The sequence below is a fragment of the Gouania willdenowi genome, chromosome 5 (assembly GCF_900634775.1).
Source record: "Gouania willdenowi chromosome 5, fGouWil2.1, whole genome shotgun sequence".
In the NCBI taxonomy this organism is placed as follows: domain Eukaryota; kingdom Metazoa; phylum Chordata; class Actinopteri; order Blenniiformes; family Gobiesocidae; genus Gouania; species Gouania willdenowi.
In genome coordinates this window covers 28,478,572-28,496,266 of record NC_041048.1, presented here as the reverse complement: position 1 = coordinate 28,496,266, position 17,695 = coordinate 28,478,572, and the positions used below count along the sequence as shown (strand labels likewise).

General features: G+C 39.1%; 1 protein-coding gene across 2 annotated transcripts in view; it reads right to left on the bottom strand.

The window, feature by feature from the left end:
* Positions 1–17,695, bottom strand: part of camk1b (calcium/calmodulin-dependent protein kinase Ib) — a 60,655-nt gene that overhangs the window by 20,930 nt on the left and 22,030 nt on the right. For both annotated transcript variants that reach the window (XM_028446990.1, XM_028446989.1), the window contains one exon: positions 9,714–9,845. In XM_028446990.1, coding sequence (XP_028302791.1) covers positions 9,714–9,845 — 132 coding nt within the window. The remainder of the gene's footprint in view (positions 1–9,713; positions 9,846–17,695) is intronic.

Here is a 17,695-nt window from a genome sequence, read left to right as displayed (position 1 = left end):
TCAGGCTAACACAAGATGGATAACTATACATTTAATTATTTTCATTTATTGTTACTATCGGTGTTTGTGATTGATGTTTGATTACAGAATATCCGCTGCCGGTTCTGGTCACACTGCCCTAAGCAGGCCAGATACCATTGTACACTGGCCACGTTTACATGGGAGTTTTAATTACTCTTTAACCTGACCTTGTAAACACATAATCCTAATGCTAATTTAATTCCAAATTAGGTGGCTGGTTAATTCCATTTTTAATTTAAAATTACATCATTCCTCTTTCTTGTAAACACTTCACTTGGTTAAAGCGAGTTTAAGTTCATTTGTATCATTTGCACATGTGCGACTTGTGGCGATGACGCGCTGGTGATGACATAAACCAAGATGGTGGCGGCCCGGACTCCAGCCGAGACTATTTAATAAGAGCCTTAAAGGAGACATATCATGCTTTTAAATCCTTCCTTTTTACATATAAATCATACAGTTGTGGTCAATATGAAGCAGAACTGCAATGCTTGGGTCTGAATTCCTCATTATTATAGCTCCACAGGCCCCTTTTCTGATGTGCTTCTGAGAGCAACTCGTTTTGGTGCGGTCTCTTTAAATGCAAATGAGACACTTCATATCCCGCCCCTTCTCCAGGTTGCAGAGGTGACACTCGATTCAACTCCACCCTGTTCGGCCATTTTTGTAGTTTGTTAGGAGAGATACAATTATGTAGCAGCACAGAAACTTTTTATTCCCGTTATTTACAAAATGTCAACAACGGAAGACTTGTCCATCCAGCCTTACATGTTCGAGTCGGACCCGGCGGAGCGAGATGAAAATGATGATGAACCTTCAGAACAACGTCTTCATATGGATGTTAACAAGTGAGCTAACACAAGCGCCGAGCTAACACTAGCGCCAAGCAAACGTCACGAAAAGCATTTTAATATAGTCTTTTCGGAGACAAAAACAGCAAAATGAAATGACTAATGAAAACTTTAGACTTAAATCACGTAGGCCATATCATCAAGGCTCTAAAACGAGCACACAGCGCTAATATATGAAGACGGTGCAACTGCTAATGCTAACAAAACAATGGCAGGGACGTCTTATCATCACACTTTTTAGCATTATTTACAGCTTACCAAAGTGCTCTGTTTGTCGTCTCCAAAGATAGAAGGAATTGAACCCTCAATCAGACAAAGTCTTTCGGTAAATCCTTCTTTATACTGGCGGAGGTTGCTGAAGCAGTCATCCTTGAAGTGCTTCGCGCACACAAAAATGACCTTACCCACAGATGTGGGTACATTTCTGTGAAAAATAAAACCAGGCACTTCGAAAAGGTTCTGATGCTGGGAGACGGTGTAATGAAGCGTGTGGGTTACTACATCCAACAACTGAACATCTTGACTTATCCTCTCGTAACTTCGGCATCCTTGAGCTTGGACTACAAAATCGCAGAGAGAAATAAAAATGGCGGATTGCCAAGTGTTGGGCCTGGAGTCAATGTCCTAATTTGGCAGTTCCGCTGCAAATACTGTGACATTATTGTTCAAAAAACGTAATAGCGAATCGCAAAATCGAAACAGATTGAAAAATATGACCAAAACAGAATATAACGATATCAACGGAGCACCCGAAGAGACTAATTTAAACTTTTCTGTACTTCTAAACATTCTAAATATACAACAAAATGCACTCAAGGGCTAAAAAAAAGTGGATTTAGCATGATATGTCCCCTTTAAAAAACATGGATATAATGAAAAGAGTGGATGGACGGAGACATAAAAATCCGTGTATCATCATTCATTTGTTTTTCATTATATAACAAAGACATGAAAAACAACAAAAACACTCATTATTTTTTATTTATTTCCAAAACTAAAATGAAAAAACGGAAAACGCCTTGTTTTTGAAATTCAAGTTTTTTTGCTTCACATCCGCTGAGTTCAACAGCAACTTTGATTTCACGAACGCTTCCTCTTGTTTGTTTCCCCATGTCCAGTTGACATTCTGTCTTAAAAGTTTATGGAGGGGGGCCAACAGGGTTGCCAGGTTGGGAAGAAATGTGTTATAATAGTTCAACAAACCTATATAGGCTTTGAGTTCTGTGACTGATGAGGGCGTAGGGGCATCCACGATGGCTTTAACTTTTTTCTCCACAGGGTGAAGCCCCTGTGCATCCACTCTGTGCCCCAAGTACTCAACTTCTTTTTTCATAAAGGCGCATTTACTTCTTTTCAGCCGCAACCCAGCATCTTCCAACCTGCTCAACACTTCTGTCTACATCATCCTCCCCGCTCACCAAAATATCATCTAAATACACAGTCACTAGAGGTAACCCTTTTAAAAGACCTTCCATGGTCCTCTGGAAAATGGCTGATGCTGATGCCACTCCAAACGGCAGTCTGTTGTAAGTGAATAGACCACGGTGTGTGTTCACTGTCACATACTTTTTAGATTCCTCATCCAGGATAATCTGCTGATAAGCGTGACTCATGTCGAGCTTGGTGAAATGCTTCCTCCAGAAAGTGCTGTAAACAGGTCCTCCACCCTGGGTATTGTATACTGCTCCAGGGAAGCCACTGTATTTACTTTAAGCTTATAATCTCCACACAGTCTCACAGTCCCTGTAGGTTTCAGAATTGGTACCACTGGCGCGGTCCATTCAGCATATTTCACTGGTGGGATGATGTTTTCTTTTAACGGTCCGTCTATTTCCTCATCTACTTTTGCTCTCATAGCAAAAGGAACTGACCGTGGGCGGAAGAAGCGTGGAGCAGCATCCTGTTTCACATGGATGATAGCTTTGGTGCCTTTCAGGGTGCCCAATTCTTTATTGAACACAACCTCATGCCGGGTTAACACTTGCTGTAGTGTTTTGTCCGTAACCTTCATTTCATGCACTTTTCCAGGTTTGCGTCTACTTTTTATTTCTCTCCAATCCAGACAAATGTTCGCCAGCCAGCCTCGTCCAAGCAAACTGGGCCAGTCTCCTTCGACTACAATGAGCGGCAGTTTCTTTCTCTGCTGCTTGTATATGACATTAATAAGTGAGACACCAATCACTTTTCCAGCTTGATTTTGACAGGTTTCAGATTGGGAAGTTTCCTATGTTTCCATGTTTCTTTAAATGTTGCTTAATTTATGACTGTCAGGCAACATTCAGTGTCAATCTCAAACATCACATATTCCTCATTAAGTTTTATCTCCACAATGTAGGGATCTACTTTATTTAGATGAACAGCGCTCCGACGCCTTAGTTTGTACAGTTTGCTCTGATACTCTTGACTATACTGGATACAGTTCAATGTGAAGTAGTTCTGCTCAGAGTCATCACTTTTACTGTCTTCCTCTGTCTCTCTCATTTTGTGAGAATGGTAGTATGCACTCTGCTTCTTGTCTTTCCTTTCATTTGCAAACCTTTGCTTTTTTGGTTCAATTTAACTTTGCTTCTACAAGCTCTTGCTATGTTCAACTTTGCCACAAGCATGACATTTGTCTTGTTTGTACTTGCCTGGTGTCATTACAGCGACAACACTCTGCTGTCTCCTTTAAAAGTGCGAGTCTCCTGCTGTCCTTTGTTTATAGTGAAACATTTTGCTGACGCACCTGACTGCAGGTCCTGTGCATTTTTATTTGCCGTCTCATGTGACACTGCAATTGACAGTGCCCTCTCAAAAGTGAGGTCAGTTTCTGACAGGAGATGCCTTTGGATTCTGTCATCATTAATCCCACAAACGACTCGGTCTCTTAACATCTGTTGCAGGGTGTTGCCGTAGTTACAATCCTGCGCTAAATGGCGCAACTCGGCCACATATTCCATGACTGTTTCATTTGGCTTGCGGTTGCGAGAGTCAAATTTGTACCTTTGTAGAATTTCACTGGGCTTTGGATCAAAGTGATTTTTCATCAGGACTACGAGTTCTTGGAAGGATTTATCTTTTGGCTTATCTGGACTGAGAAGGTTGCGCATCAGACTGTATGTCGATGCTTCAACAACACTTATAAGTATAGCTTTTTGTCTGTCTGCATTAGTAATTTCATTGGCCACAAAAAAATGCTCGAGTATCTCAGTATACTCATCCCACGTTTGATTCTTGGGGTCAAACGCTGCGAGCGTGCCAATAGTAGCCATTGCTTTCTTCTTAGCCTGAAGCTAATAAGAGTCCTGTGCTCACCCGCCGACTTTGCACTTAACTTATGAAGTGTCCTTCCAACGCCGTCCTCCCCCAGACTAATCCTCGTCACCAAAAAGATGTTGCATCTTGAATTAATAATGGAGAGGCCACACACAGAAACTTGGTTCAAGGTCTTTACTTGGCTCCGATCACACTGACTTCTTCTACAGTCTCCTGAACAAAAATATATCCTTTCTATGTATAACGTTAGTCCGCCCACTGCTGGACTTCCTGTGTACTGCGATAGCACATAAGCACTTTTCAAAAACACTTTACAGTTGTTAAAACAACTACACAAATCAGAAAAAGAAACCAACAACAATAAAGTAAATACATAACAATCGAAAGTTGAAAGCTTGGTAGAGGAGTGTGGAAGCAGAGGAGGTCTGTCGCTTTGATGCAGCTTCTCTCATCAGTTTTACAAAAGTGCTCAGATATGTGCATCAATCCCAAGTAAAGTACTAATTCACTCGATGCAGACCCAGGTAGTTGGTGTTTTCATTCACCAGGGGTGGAGGTGAGGGGACTGCCTTCCTTCCATACTGCTGCTGAGCTGCTCCCATCAGTTTTTTTAAAAGTGCTCGAATCGGCCGAAAGTGACATCAGCAGAAAACCCTGGACACCTCCTCTAGTCCGAATATGTGTAATATTAATAATATGAACTCTATTAAAACACTAACGATCTCTGGAATGACATTAAAAATGCTGTTAAGTTTGAAATATCCACAGAGTGGACAAGCTTGTTTACATTTATATCCCTCTCGACCAATAACGTGCATGCGCAGTTCCAGAGTGTGAAAAGGCTGATTGATGATAAGACCGCTGCTTCCAACTGTGCATCCGAAACGTGTCCTTTTCGCTTTAGCTGGTGTTGGGCACAGAACATCCTCATGGACATTTCAGAGGATTTAGAGATTCTAAGTGTTGCAAAGCTAAAGATATCTCGGAATGTATTCTGTATATTCCTCTAGTCCGGCCATGACACAGCTTGTGTTATCGGACACTGGTAACGCTTCACTTCCGGGTCACGTACTTTGGCCTATTGATAATGGAGAAAACAAATAAAGGTGTTCCTTTTCAATTTTCTGTACCGAAGCCAAAGAGCTTGAATTTGAAAAACAAGGCGTTTTCCGTTTTTTAATTTTGGTTTTGGAAACGAATGATATACAGATTCATAAGAATTCGGATTTCCACACTGACACACACGGACTGATCAAACACACACGAACCTTGGTAAACACGGTAAATGGAACAGGCTTCACCGGACGGCTGGCATTAGGACCTGGAGGCGGGGTAAATGCGTCTCCGTACTGCATTCACAGGCTGTAATATCAACAAGTTTATCATTTTACCTGTTGTTAGAGCTACTATCTTTACCAGGGAGCAAATATTTATTCCTGGTGATTGTTTCCAGAGGTTTACTGGGCTTTTTACCTGTGATTAGTTCCTATCTCTCTTCCGCTCTGCGGTCCAAACTGAAACCTTGTGTTATTGTCGAGCTGCTGCTTCAAAACTACAATCAAAATAAAGGTGAAAACAGTTCTCATGTGTGGTGTTCTGTGTATAAAAGGTTTGTTGTGTGTTTTTCCTGATAGACGCGACACGTCACGTTCTCTCCCTGTCCAATCAGAGGCTTCCCAACCCCCAGACCTAAAGCGGAATTAACTAAAGCGGAATAAACCTGTTTTCAATGTAAACCTCGTTCGGGAATTACCATTTCCATGTAAACATGAAGCAGAACACTTTAATTCCGAATGATTTATTTCGGAATAAATAAATCGGAATTAAAAAAATATCATGTAACCATAGCCACTGATAACATTTGCCAAGGTCTCGGAGATGAGAAACTAAATGGGGAACAAACTAGTAGCCCTATCATTACACCACAATTGCCTCAAAAGGGGTCATCACTGTATATTGGCTGGAGTTGTATGTCTCCTGTATCCCAGGCAACAGGAGTTCTAAAAATAACTTGGAACCCACAGTATCTCAGCATTTTTCACCGAGGCCTGTAACACAGAGAAAGAAAGGTACGTCTGGAGGAGAGTGCTGCTGTCACAGTCTTTGTCCTAATATGAGACATTAAAGCAGCTGCACAGGTAAGCTGACTGTGAATGTGAAAATCAACTGGGTGGAGAGAGCTCCAGTGTGGTAGCTTTAAAGGACCAAATGGGTCTTTGATATTGCACATTAGTGCATGATGTTATGGATTATAAAACAATACTCTATGTGTGCAGGGATGACCATAATGATGATCAAAAATATAACTTTTCTGGATTATATTGACAAGGTTTTCCTCCATTTCTTGTATTTGAATTAAAGAATCAGTTACACAGAAAAGAGGAAAAAACCAAGGTAATATACTTGTGTGTAAAATTAGTTTAGAGCAGTGGTTCCAACCTTTTTTGGATCATGACGCCATTTTTATGTCACAAATTTCTGACGACTCCATAGAATTTTTTTCTAATATTAGTTTTTGATCATGCTTCTTATACTGTGCAACTAATACCGAGTAGCCAGGATTAGTGCACAAAGTGACAAGATGCACCAGCTCTAGCATTTTTTTCCTTCTTTATTGCCTTTTTTTCCTCTTTCTTCTTTTCTTTATACTGCATTTTTTAAAACTGGATTTACATTTGAGAAATTGAAAGTACAGAATACAGTTGTTTAAAATTGTGTATTGTTTTAATTTGAAGAATATTTAAAGAAAAATTTTAATATAATACATTTTTTCTAACAAATTCCAGGCGACCCCACATGGAGTTGGTTTAGAGGGAGCGTTAGAGCGGCAGCATGTTAACCCACATTCTTTATAGTTCTTGAGAATAAAGTGTAAGAAAAAATGTAAACTGAAATCAGAGTGTAAAAAAACCAATGAGACACTTTACCACAAACAACCGACCAACCACAAGTAAAGACACATAATCCCACTTTATGTCAAATGAAGCTCAACTGGCTTACAGTCTATACCAGGGGTCACTAACACAGTGCCCGCATGGACGATGTGAGGTGCCCTCAGGAGCTCCAGTCACCAATGACCTCTGTTTAAAATCTGATTAACTTTCCAGGATTCAAACTCGCAAAGAGATGTAGTTAGTACTTAGTAAAGGTAAATACTGCTGCAGGTGATAAACTTTTAGTATTAAATTAACAATCTTGAAATTTTTCTTTTCAAAAAAACATTGTGATAAATGTTTTGAAATGCTGCATTGTTGGTGTGTGGGTTGTGGTGTGTTGCAAGGTGGATTATACAAATTTTACATGTTTTACGACTTAATAAAAGTAGTTTGTAGCTAGTAAAACAGCAACGTAGATTTTCTATGAAGAAAAAACTGAAGCAAGTGATAAAATTAAGAGGAATAAAGTGTTGCATGTTGAAACTTAAACATTTCGGATCTTTTTAAATCCTTGCAAGTCTTCCTTATTACCGTAATTTCCGAACTATAAGCCGCTACTTTTTTCTCATGCTTTGAACCCTGCGGCTTAAACAATGACGTGACTAAATTGTGGATTTTTCCCGGTTTTATAAGCTTCATGCTGCCACAAAATTGAGCTCCATCACATTAGACCAGGTGGAACAATGAAATTGTTAACATTAAATTGTTCTTGCTCGCACTGATCATTCTGATCACTCATTTTGTCATGATGAAGCCTTATCATAGTAACAGTTCCAGTAAAAAGTGACCATAAAAAGCTGTAAATGGACTGCTATGTAGACGTGGGGCAGTGAGGAGGAGACCTCATGTAGTAAAGGAAACTTATCACGGAAATTTCTGTGAAACCTAACTTGAGTACAGCAGCCCGCCTACCTGCCTGTTCTGATTGGCCGAGTTGTCTGAAGGGCACCCTCATCAGCCAATAGAGTGCAGCCTATGTTTGGCTGCAGCATTTGTGTGAATTTTTCTTAGAAAATTGCTAAATTATTGTAATGCGGCCAATTAAACAGTGCGCTTTATAGTCCGTAAATTACGGTGTCCTACCCTCTAATTAAAGTGAAACCGTGAAAATGTAGTATTTAAGAAGCAGTTAGAACATGAGGTTTTTCTTCTCTGCATGTGCAAGCTTGTTTAAAGTCTAATGAAATAAAAACACTCTGAAGTTACAATAAAAATAAAGCCGTGAGCGGCATTGTACGGTCCGAAGGAGTGGCCGGGGTCGGTAACCCATGTGTATCAAACATGAGACTGTTTGAACTTTGTATATGAGAGTTGTAGCGGTTTTCTATTATGTTGTGCGCCATCTGAGAATGCAAAGCATGATGGGTAATTTTCACACTGATTCTTGTTTAAGGCTGGACAGTCATCATGCATATCAAATATGAGGCTGTTAGTTGTATATGAGAGTTATAGCGGGTTTTCTATTATGGCGTGCAAAATGGCGCCAGTTGAAAAAAACCCAGTATGAAAGGGAAAATCAGGTAAAAATCGCTCTCAGTGAATTTGATGTGAATCCATTGAAAAATAGCCAAGATACAGTACTTAAAATGTGAAGGGGAAGGATTTTCCAGTGACATTACAGACCCCTCCCACTGACCGAAAATGGGAAATGTTTCAAGGCAGTCATAAATAGGCTTGGGCAAATGTCATTTGTGTGAAGTTTGAAGCTAAAGAAATTTTGTGTGTCCGAGTTTTGGGATTTTTAAATTGTGTTGTGCTAACCAAAATTAGCATTACAACTTTGCAGCTGCGCCACAACCAAACCTTTAGAGATACGCAAATTATTTCGATGATTTTTAATCTTCAGTAGGTTCTAAGTGATTTGGCCAAGTTTGAAGCGAATTGGATGAAGCCCCTCAGACTAGTTTGTGCAAATCCGTTTCCAGGACAAATCGCCAATTTTTACTTTTGACCCAAGATGGCTCACTTCCTGTTTCCTGTTGACTTCATATTTTCCCGAACAATTTGATACAAGACAAGATATGCTTTTCTGTATGTAAACTTAAATGAGACAAATTCCTTAAAAACACTTAAAGAGCATCTTTACTGTATATGACCTTATTTTTAGAATTCCTTGAGTTCCTGTGAATAAAGAGAGCTAATGACAGAGTAAAAATTGCATTTCGACATTGTATCAAACAATTTTGAGTTAATTTTAATCTTGTTCCATTGTTCTACTTGATCAGAGGCAACAAGAGGTCATGGGGTTTTCCTCAGGGGGTCCCAGAGCAAGTGCTCAGAAAGCAAAAGGGTGGGGGGAGGAGGCCCAAAGTTTGTAAAATTCCGGGAGTAGCAAGGAGTGGTAAAGACAGGCAGGAAATAGATTCATTGTTCCTGTAGTTACTTAGAAGGGTGTGCCGTGGTATCTGTTATAGGCCATAGGTATGACCTCTTACATCCTGTATGATTCCATGTAATATGATACAACCTACATGCTGCAGTAATGGATATACAGTGATGAAAAATTCACCATCTAGAACCCTTTAGCTAGTATTTCAGATGATGGTGAGAGGACAGTATTCACTGTTTAGACAGATCTCTGATATAAGATTACATTACAGTCAGTTCTAATGTTTGAAAAAGGACAAAGTAAATAAATCAGAAGTCTTACTTGTGCAGGACTGCAATCTCATTCTCGATGCTGTTTTCTTTGCCCTCTAATGCTTTCTTGGGGATACACTTTACAGCAACAAGTTTCTGGGTCCTCTTCTCCTCAGCCAGGACCACCTCAGAGAAAGCCCCCCTGGAACACAAACACAACACAAATGTTAGACAGTCACACCTGAATCCATTTATTACTACACACAGCCAGTCTTCTTTGAACAAGATGGTCACTGATGTTAAAGCAGACATATCATGCCTTTAAATCCTTCCTTTTTACATATAAATCATACAGTTGTGGTCTATATAAAGCGGAACTGCAATGCTGAAGACTGAATTCCTCATTATTATAGCTCCACAGGAACCTTTTCTGATGTGCTTCTGAGAGCAACTCGTTTTGGTGCGGTCTCTATAAATGCAAATGAGACACTTCATACCCCGCCCCCTCTCCAGGTTCCAGAGGTGACACTCGGTTCAACTCCACCCTGTTCGGCCATTTTTGTAGTTTCATAGAAGAGATATGATTATCTAGCGGCGCATAAACTTTTTATTCAGAGGTTATTTACAAAATGTCAACAACGGAAGACTTGTCCATCCAGCCTTACATGTTCGAGCCAGAGTCAGACCTGACGGAGCGAGATGAAAATGAAGATGATGAACCTAAAACGAGCACACAGCACTAACATATGAAGGCGTGCAACTGCTAATGCTAACAAAACAATGACAGGAACGTTATTTACAGCTTACCGAAGTGCTCTGTTCGTCGTCTCCAAAGATAGAAGGAATTGACCCCTCAGTCAGACGAAGTCTTTCAGCAAATCCTACTTTATACTGGCGGAGGTTGCTGAAGCAGTCATCCTTGAAGTGCTTCGCGCACACAAAAATGACCTTACCCACAGATGTGGGTACATTTCTGTGAAAAATAAAACTCAACCAGGCACTTTGAAAAGGTTCTGATGCTGGTAGATGTGTAATGAAGCGTGTGGGTTACTACATCCAACAACCGAACATTTTGACTTATCCTCTCGTAACTTCGGCATCCTTGAGCGTGGACTACAAAATCACAGCAAGAAATAAAAATGGTGGATTGCTCAAAGTGTTGGGCCTGGAGTTGATGTCCTAATTTGGCAGTTCCGCTGCAAATACTGTGACGTTATTGTTCAAAAAACGTAATAGAGAATAGAAAAATCGAAACAGATTGCAAAATATGACCAAAACAGAATATAAAGATATAAACGGAGCACCTGAAGAGATTAATTTGAACTTTTCTGTACTTCTAAACACTCTAAATATACAACAAAATGCATTTAAGGGCTAAAAAAGTGGATTTAGCGTGATATGTCCTCTTTAAATTGGAATTGTTCTGGGTCCAACCCTGTGAGCCTTTGGTCAGCTGATACCAGGTTCAGTTCATTTTTAAGTTTGATCCTCCATAAGTTGTGTTGAAGAGCTCACACTTGGTGGGAGTTTTGGCAGCATCATGATGAAATCTAAATATCTCAAAACAGATGCCGATCAGTTGACTGAATGTACAAGTAGGAATGTGTGTTATACAAGTAACACTGAATGTGATTTTAGCAGAGGTGGAAAGAGTACTGAAAATTTGTACTCAAGTGCAAGTATTGTTACATTGCTTAAATTGTACTCAATTACAAGTAAAAATACTGGTGTTAAAAAATACTTAAGTAAAAGTACAAAGTACGCTTCTCAAAAACTACTGAGTATTAATTACTTTTTAACAGATGGATGTTTTATTGCGTTGTCAATAGCAGGCATTCGATTCAGTTCACCTGTATAAAATATGAATAATTATAATCTTTAATACTAATCTTTGATTGTTTAGAAAAGAATGGTAAATTTGGTTAAACTTTGCAGATGTATTGCTATATTTCTTAAGTGTAAACCAATTTTGAATGGTCATTGCGAAAAATATATTTTTGTGTACATTATAAATTCTGTAATCTGTATACTATCTGTAAAAAGATTACCAACAGATGTATCAGTATCTAAATATTTTAACTCCCTTTTATCCGTATCAGCCTAAAAAAATCCAGTATTAGTCGGGCCCTAAAAAAATAATGCGAGCAAAATATATGTATACAGTATACTAAAACTAAATTAAGAAAATGGATCAAATACACAAAAAGCTAACAAATGAAAACAATCCATATTATGCTCTGTTAAAAAAAATCATATCAGGCAACATATGAGGCAATACTAATGGATTAAGATCCATGTCACTGTGATAGACCAATATCAGGCCAATGATATTGATCAACTGATACATCAGTCTAATGCAGTGGTCTGCAACCTTTATTCTCAAAGGAGCCATTTTGCCTCATCTCACCGAAAAAAAAACCTTCTCAATGTTTTTTTTAGTTGACGTATTTGTAATGCTACAAAAAAGTATGAGTAAAATTACAAACTTGAAAAAACTACTCATAAGTACCATAAAAATCTACTTAATTACAGAAACGTGAGTATTTGTAATTCATTACTTCCAGCCCTGTATTTTAGTCAAGTTTTTTTGCACTAACTTCAAACACTATTCAAGCTCCAGTATTATGCTATTTTCCACCCATCTCCATTTGTTGTAAGAACCCCAACAACATAGTAGTTGAGGTTTATTTTCCTAAACTTGCTTATTTTCTGGAGTTTTAGCTCTCTGAAAAGTCACTTTCATGACGGTTCTAAAAACAGGCTGTTTTGGGCTTTCATGCAAATGCACAAGTAGGCGGGTCAGTAGACACAGACTTCATGCCTCACTCTTGTAGAGGGAGATCAGTGATCACCGTAGGGATTGTCTCTTGCAATCCACACACTCTTGTTTTTATTTTCAGCCAAAAAAATTGCACATTACAGTAAAATACATGGCTAGTTAAGCGGTGAGTTCGACAAACGCTGCTCCACGGTGTGTGTTTATCACATCAGCAGCGGAGACAGTCATCTGTTTCAAACACTCACCAGAGCTGCCACTTCCTTTTCTTGTCATCCTCACATATTCTGACAACAGGAATAGTCCATTTAAGGTGATAATTATTTGTTTTGTCCAATCGCTGTATCGCATTGGGTCACAAATACGTCAGATCATGTCAAAGGCAAGGCAATGTAACAGCTACTAAAAGTGGAACTGATTGAGAGAGCTCACACTGTGGTTCGGATTATCTATATACAGTAGTGGATAATCTTTATACTGAACGTAAATATATTATCGGTTGATAAAGGAACTAGTGGTTAAGGTTGCAGGCTTGAAATCGTATAGTCACTGGTTTGAATCTCCCTGGTCCACCACTGTGGGATGTTGATCAATCCCTTATATTAACCCTAACTGCTCCCTGGGTGCTAAACCGTGGCTGCCTACTGCTCCTCAAGGAGAGAACAAATTTTGTGTATGTAGCTTTACATATATGACAATTAAGTATAATGTATATTCCATATCAAACCTCAGTGTTTGTTTTACCTGTGGGGTAGTTTGAAAGGGAGGAGCTCAAATTCTTATAGGGTAAGAAGAGAGAGGATTATCAGGAGGAGGAGTTTCCGCTAGGTGATGTCACAACGCAAGAATAATCCTCGCCCATTTGGAGCTGACTTTTTACAAAATGTGGAAGAACAAGGGAGGGAGGAAACATAACTTTTTCAACATTGGCCCTCTGAATGAGGCGAAAGGGATGTATATCAATGGAGCAAAACCATTCTAAAGTAATTATTTTCATAATATTGCCCCTTTAACCCTGATCTGTTTAGCATTAACACAGTTCTTGGTGGTAACAGGCTACAATAATTGTAAATTAATTCACATCTTGCCTGATGCCTTCTTAATTTGTCCCAACATTTTCTCTCCCTACCATGAAAAATTCCGACATGTACGTAAGTGAAACTTGAAGAGTCTCAGATGTTTCCCATGACCTCTTTAACTGTGAAGGCAGACATTTACACGATCTCTGGCAATGAGCCCAAAACATTTCAGCTTGGATCCTGAGTTGCATAATAACCACAAAGTTATGAGTTTGCACAACTGTCACACAGTGGAACAAAATGAGCACGAGAAAAATCGTGCATGAAACAAGAATAAATGTACATAAAACAACATTAATGCCCGTTAATGTGTCCCCGTTAGAAATAAAGGAATGGTGCCTTTAGTGACTGTCCAAAGAATGGGGTTTGCTTTGTTCTACCAATGCTTATATGGGTTTTCTACATGTACAACACTTCGACTTAAAAGTTCACTATATTTCATGTATAATGTCAAGGAAAGCATTTCAATGTTATCTTGTGCTTTAAGCATGATTTTGTGTTAAAGCAATATGCATTAATCACTTATTAAGTAATACATGTAATTTAGAAAGAATCATCTTTATTTTGGAATTGAATTGTATTGAAATACTCATTAATATTAATCATCTGTTTTTGAGGATTCCAGTTCACATGACAACACCCAAAATAAACACCCAAATTTACATTTACATACTCCTGTATTAGCCTCTCTGCATTGGCTTCCCATAAAATATGGAATAAAATTCAAGATTCTTCTTCTCACTTATAAAGCCCTAAATGGACAGGCACCAGTCTATCTCAAGGAGCTTGTAGTGCCATACAATCCCCCCAGAACACTACGCTCTCAAAATGCTGGCCTACTCGTTGTTCCATTTGTCTCTAGAAGTAGTATAGGAGGAAGAGCTTTCAGTTATCAGGCCCCACTTCTCTGGAACCATCTACCAACCACGGTTCGGGGGGCAGACACCCTCTCTACCTTTAAGGTTAGGCTCAAAACATTCCTCTTTGGTAAAGCTTTTAGTTAGGAACCAGCTCATAGCTCATAGTTAAGATGCAATAGGCATAGACTGCCGGGGGGGTCTGGCATGCTCGGTTGGAGAGAGGTTGGAGAGGGCGTTAAGAGAGAGGTCATTTAGGTTGGAGAGGGACCGGAGAGGGTCCCATTCCTCTCTCAAACACTCCCTCTATGTCTGCTTCTTCCCTTGTGTGTTTGCTCCTGCACTCCTTCTGGCTTTTGTCTTGCAGGTCCGTGGGATCCTCAGTGTGGAGTTACAGAGTCTCAACAACTCTGTCTCCACCCTTTCCTCTGCACACACCCAACACAGCATAACGTGGATGGCTGTTCATCATAGGAATGGGATCCACACAAGGTTCCTGCTGCTTAACAGAAGGTTTTCCTTGCCGCCATGATGAATTCATGTTGGGTGTGGGATACATATGTGTGTATATACGTATATATGCATATGTGTGTATCCATAAAATGAAGAGTCCGTCCTTAAGACTGCTCTACTGTAAAGTGTCTTGAGATACCATTGGTTATGATTTGGCGCTATACAAATAAAAGATTGATTGATTGATTGACATTTAAATCTCATTATTCATTCTGTTTTTAGTTGTACAGGCCATCTGAACATGCAATAAAAATAAATGGACTCTAGTTTCAAAACTCATTGGATATCTCAGCTCATCTGTGACCGTCAGCTTCCTGTTCCTTCCTGCCCGTCTCCTATCCTGTAACTGAGTTCTATGAGTTGAAAAATAAACAATAAATTCAGCAAATAAGGTGACCAAAAAACTTGGAGATAATTAAATATAATTTCTCAATTTAGAATTGATTATCAAATGCCAGATTTATGTGTACCAAAATATTAGAAATTGACTTTATAACATTTTTTTTTTACTAAACTCATATAAACTGAATTACGTTAATCTTAACTAAACTAAGCTATGATGGTTGAAGAGCTTAACTAACATAAAATAATCTAAGCTAACATAAAATGAGATAAATTAAACTCAGATGAACTAAAATAAGATAAACTAACCCAAAGTAAGATAGGATAAGCTAAGTTCAACTAAGCCAAAGTAAGATAAGCTAATGTTAAAAAAAAGACAAGCAAAGGTAATCTGGTCTAAGCTAAAATAGCATAAAATAAGATTAACTGAGCTAAACAAAGCCTAAAAGCTACGCTAAACTTCACAACCTTTTAATCGATTTAAACTTTTTTCCCCAAAAAAACGTTCAAGTTTTGTAATAATGTCCTGTGTATTAAATATGATACACTTGACTTTAAAATATATTATCACCATTCTTGATTCTTGAATTCACTGTTTTAAAACACTAAGGGGCAGATTCACTAAAGGTTTAGGGGTATTAAAACGTGTGTATACGTCACTCCACATGCTAATAAAGGGTACTAACCCCCAGGGAATTAGGAGTGCATGGCTGCTATAGGTCAGAATGCACCCACAATCCATTTAGCTCGTTTCCCTCTAATAAATATGTAAAATAGACGGAGCTCACAAGAGGAGCAAAACATGGGAGGAGGACATTCAAATAAATTAATGCAGTGGGCGCAGCGCAATTCATCAAATCTGGAACTGTTTGCGGTGATTGTTTTAGCACCGGAAAATAGTTAGACTGACAAGCATGTGCAAACACACGCAGAGATCATCGCTGCAGTAAATGTTGACACAAAACACGGTAGAGATGTAAAAAAAAAGGCTCCAGTGAACCTTTCTAGTATAAAAAAAATAATTCAAATAAAACGATAGTCAATATTAATAGCCACTGAATGAGTGTGAGTAAAGTTTGTGTGAGGGAGAGAAAAAGCTGCACATCCTTGGTGGTGTGGAGTCTGGTGTGTGTGTGACACACTATGGTGCAGAGATGATGCTGTGTGCAAAGCTGCATGGATGTTGTTGTTTTGACCAGTGTTTGGAATAACGGTGTTTAAAATAACGGCGTTATGTAACGGTGTTTGTTTTTCAGTAACGGGGTAATCTAACTAATTACTTTTTATGCTGTTACAACGCCGTTATCGTTACTGAATGTTAAATGCAGTGCGTTACATGCATTGATTGACTAAACTGTTATCCAAAAGTATCTCCGGCTTCTGACTCAGCTATTGTGAGGAGGCGGGTGAAAAACAAGGTGAGCGATTATGATTGGCTTAGGCGGCGTCATGTTTCATGGTAGCCAATCAGAGTCAGTGTTTTTACACATGTGCCAGCAAGAGGAGGCGGGTTAAAAACAAGGTGAGCGATTTTGATTGGCTAAGGCGACGTGCCAACACACACGCACGCACGCACAGCAGATTGGATGAAGCAGCAGAGATGGTGAGTGTGGAGCTGTCTGATGAAAAGTTGTCATTTTTAAGGCGCTACAAACACTACTTTATATTAATTGTGGTCAAAGGCAAGAACGTGCATGTGAAGTGTACAATATATCCAGGAAAGAAGACTTTGTTGACATCCGTTGTAAGCAACGACACACGCATCTAAAAAATGTGAGTTCTTTGACATATAGCAACTTTTTTTTTTTTTTTAATAGTAACGCAAATAGTTACTTTCCTTGGTAATGAGTTACTTTTATTATAGAGTAATTCAGTTACTAACGCAGTTACTTTTTTGAACAAGTAGTGAGTAACTATAACTAATTACTTTTTTAAAGTAACATTCCCAACACTGGTTTTGACACACTCTGGTGTTGTGTTGATGGAAGGAGCATCAGGCCAGAATCAGCTGATCGGATGCGTAATGGCAGTGATGGCACAATGTTCACATATGAGAATGTAGTGACACAGCACTACTCAGGACCTCAGACCTGCTGGATGATGGTCAGTAGATCGTCTTCAAATGGTGCAGACTGATTGACGGACTGTGTTGCTGCATTAACTCAGATCAATGACAGATCAATAGGATGGTTTCTGTCCAAATCTGTCTGATTTTCATGGACTGATTAGAGCAAACCACTTCTGCACGTGCACTAATCATTGCTACAGTCTTAGTGAATTCCTTGCAGCAGGTCAGGAAACTGCGTCACCAAAGGATTTAGGGACGCAACTGGTTTACCACCCTTTATTTCAGATCTTAGTGAATCTGCCCCTAAAGCTTTGTTTAGGTCAATAGTAGAGTTTAAAGTACTGTTACGGTACTCTATTCTCTACTGAGTGTTGTGTATCTGTTCCTTAGGTTTACCGAGTTTTCATTTCTCATTTC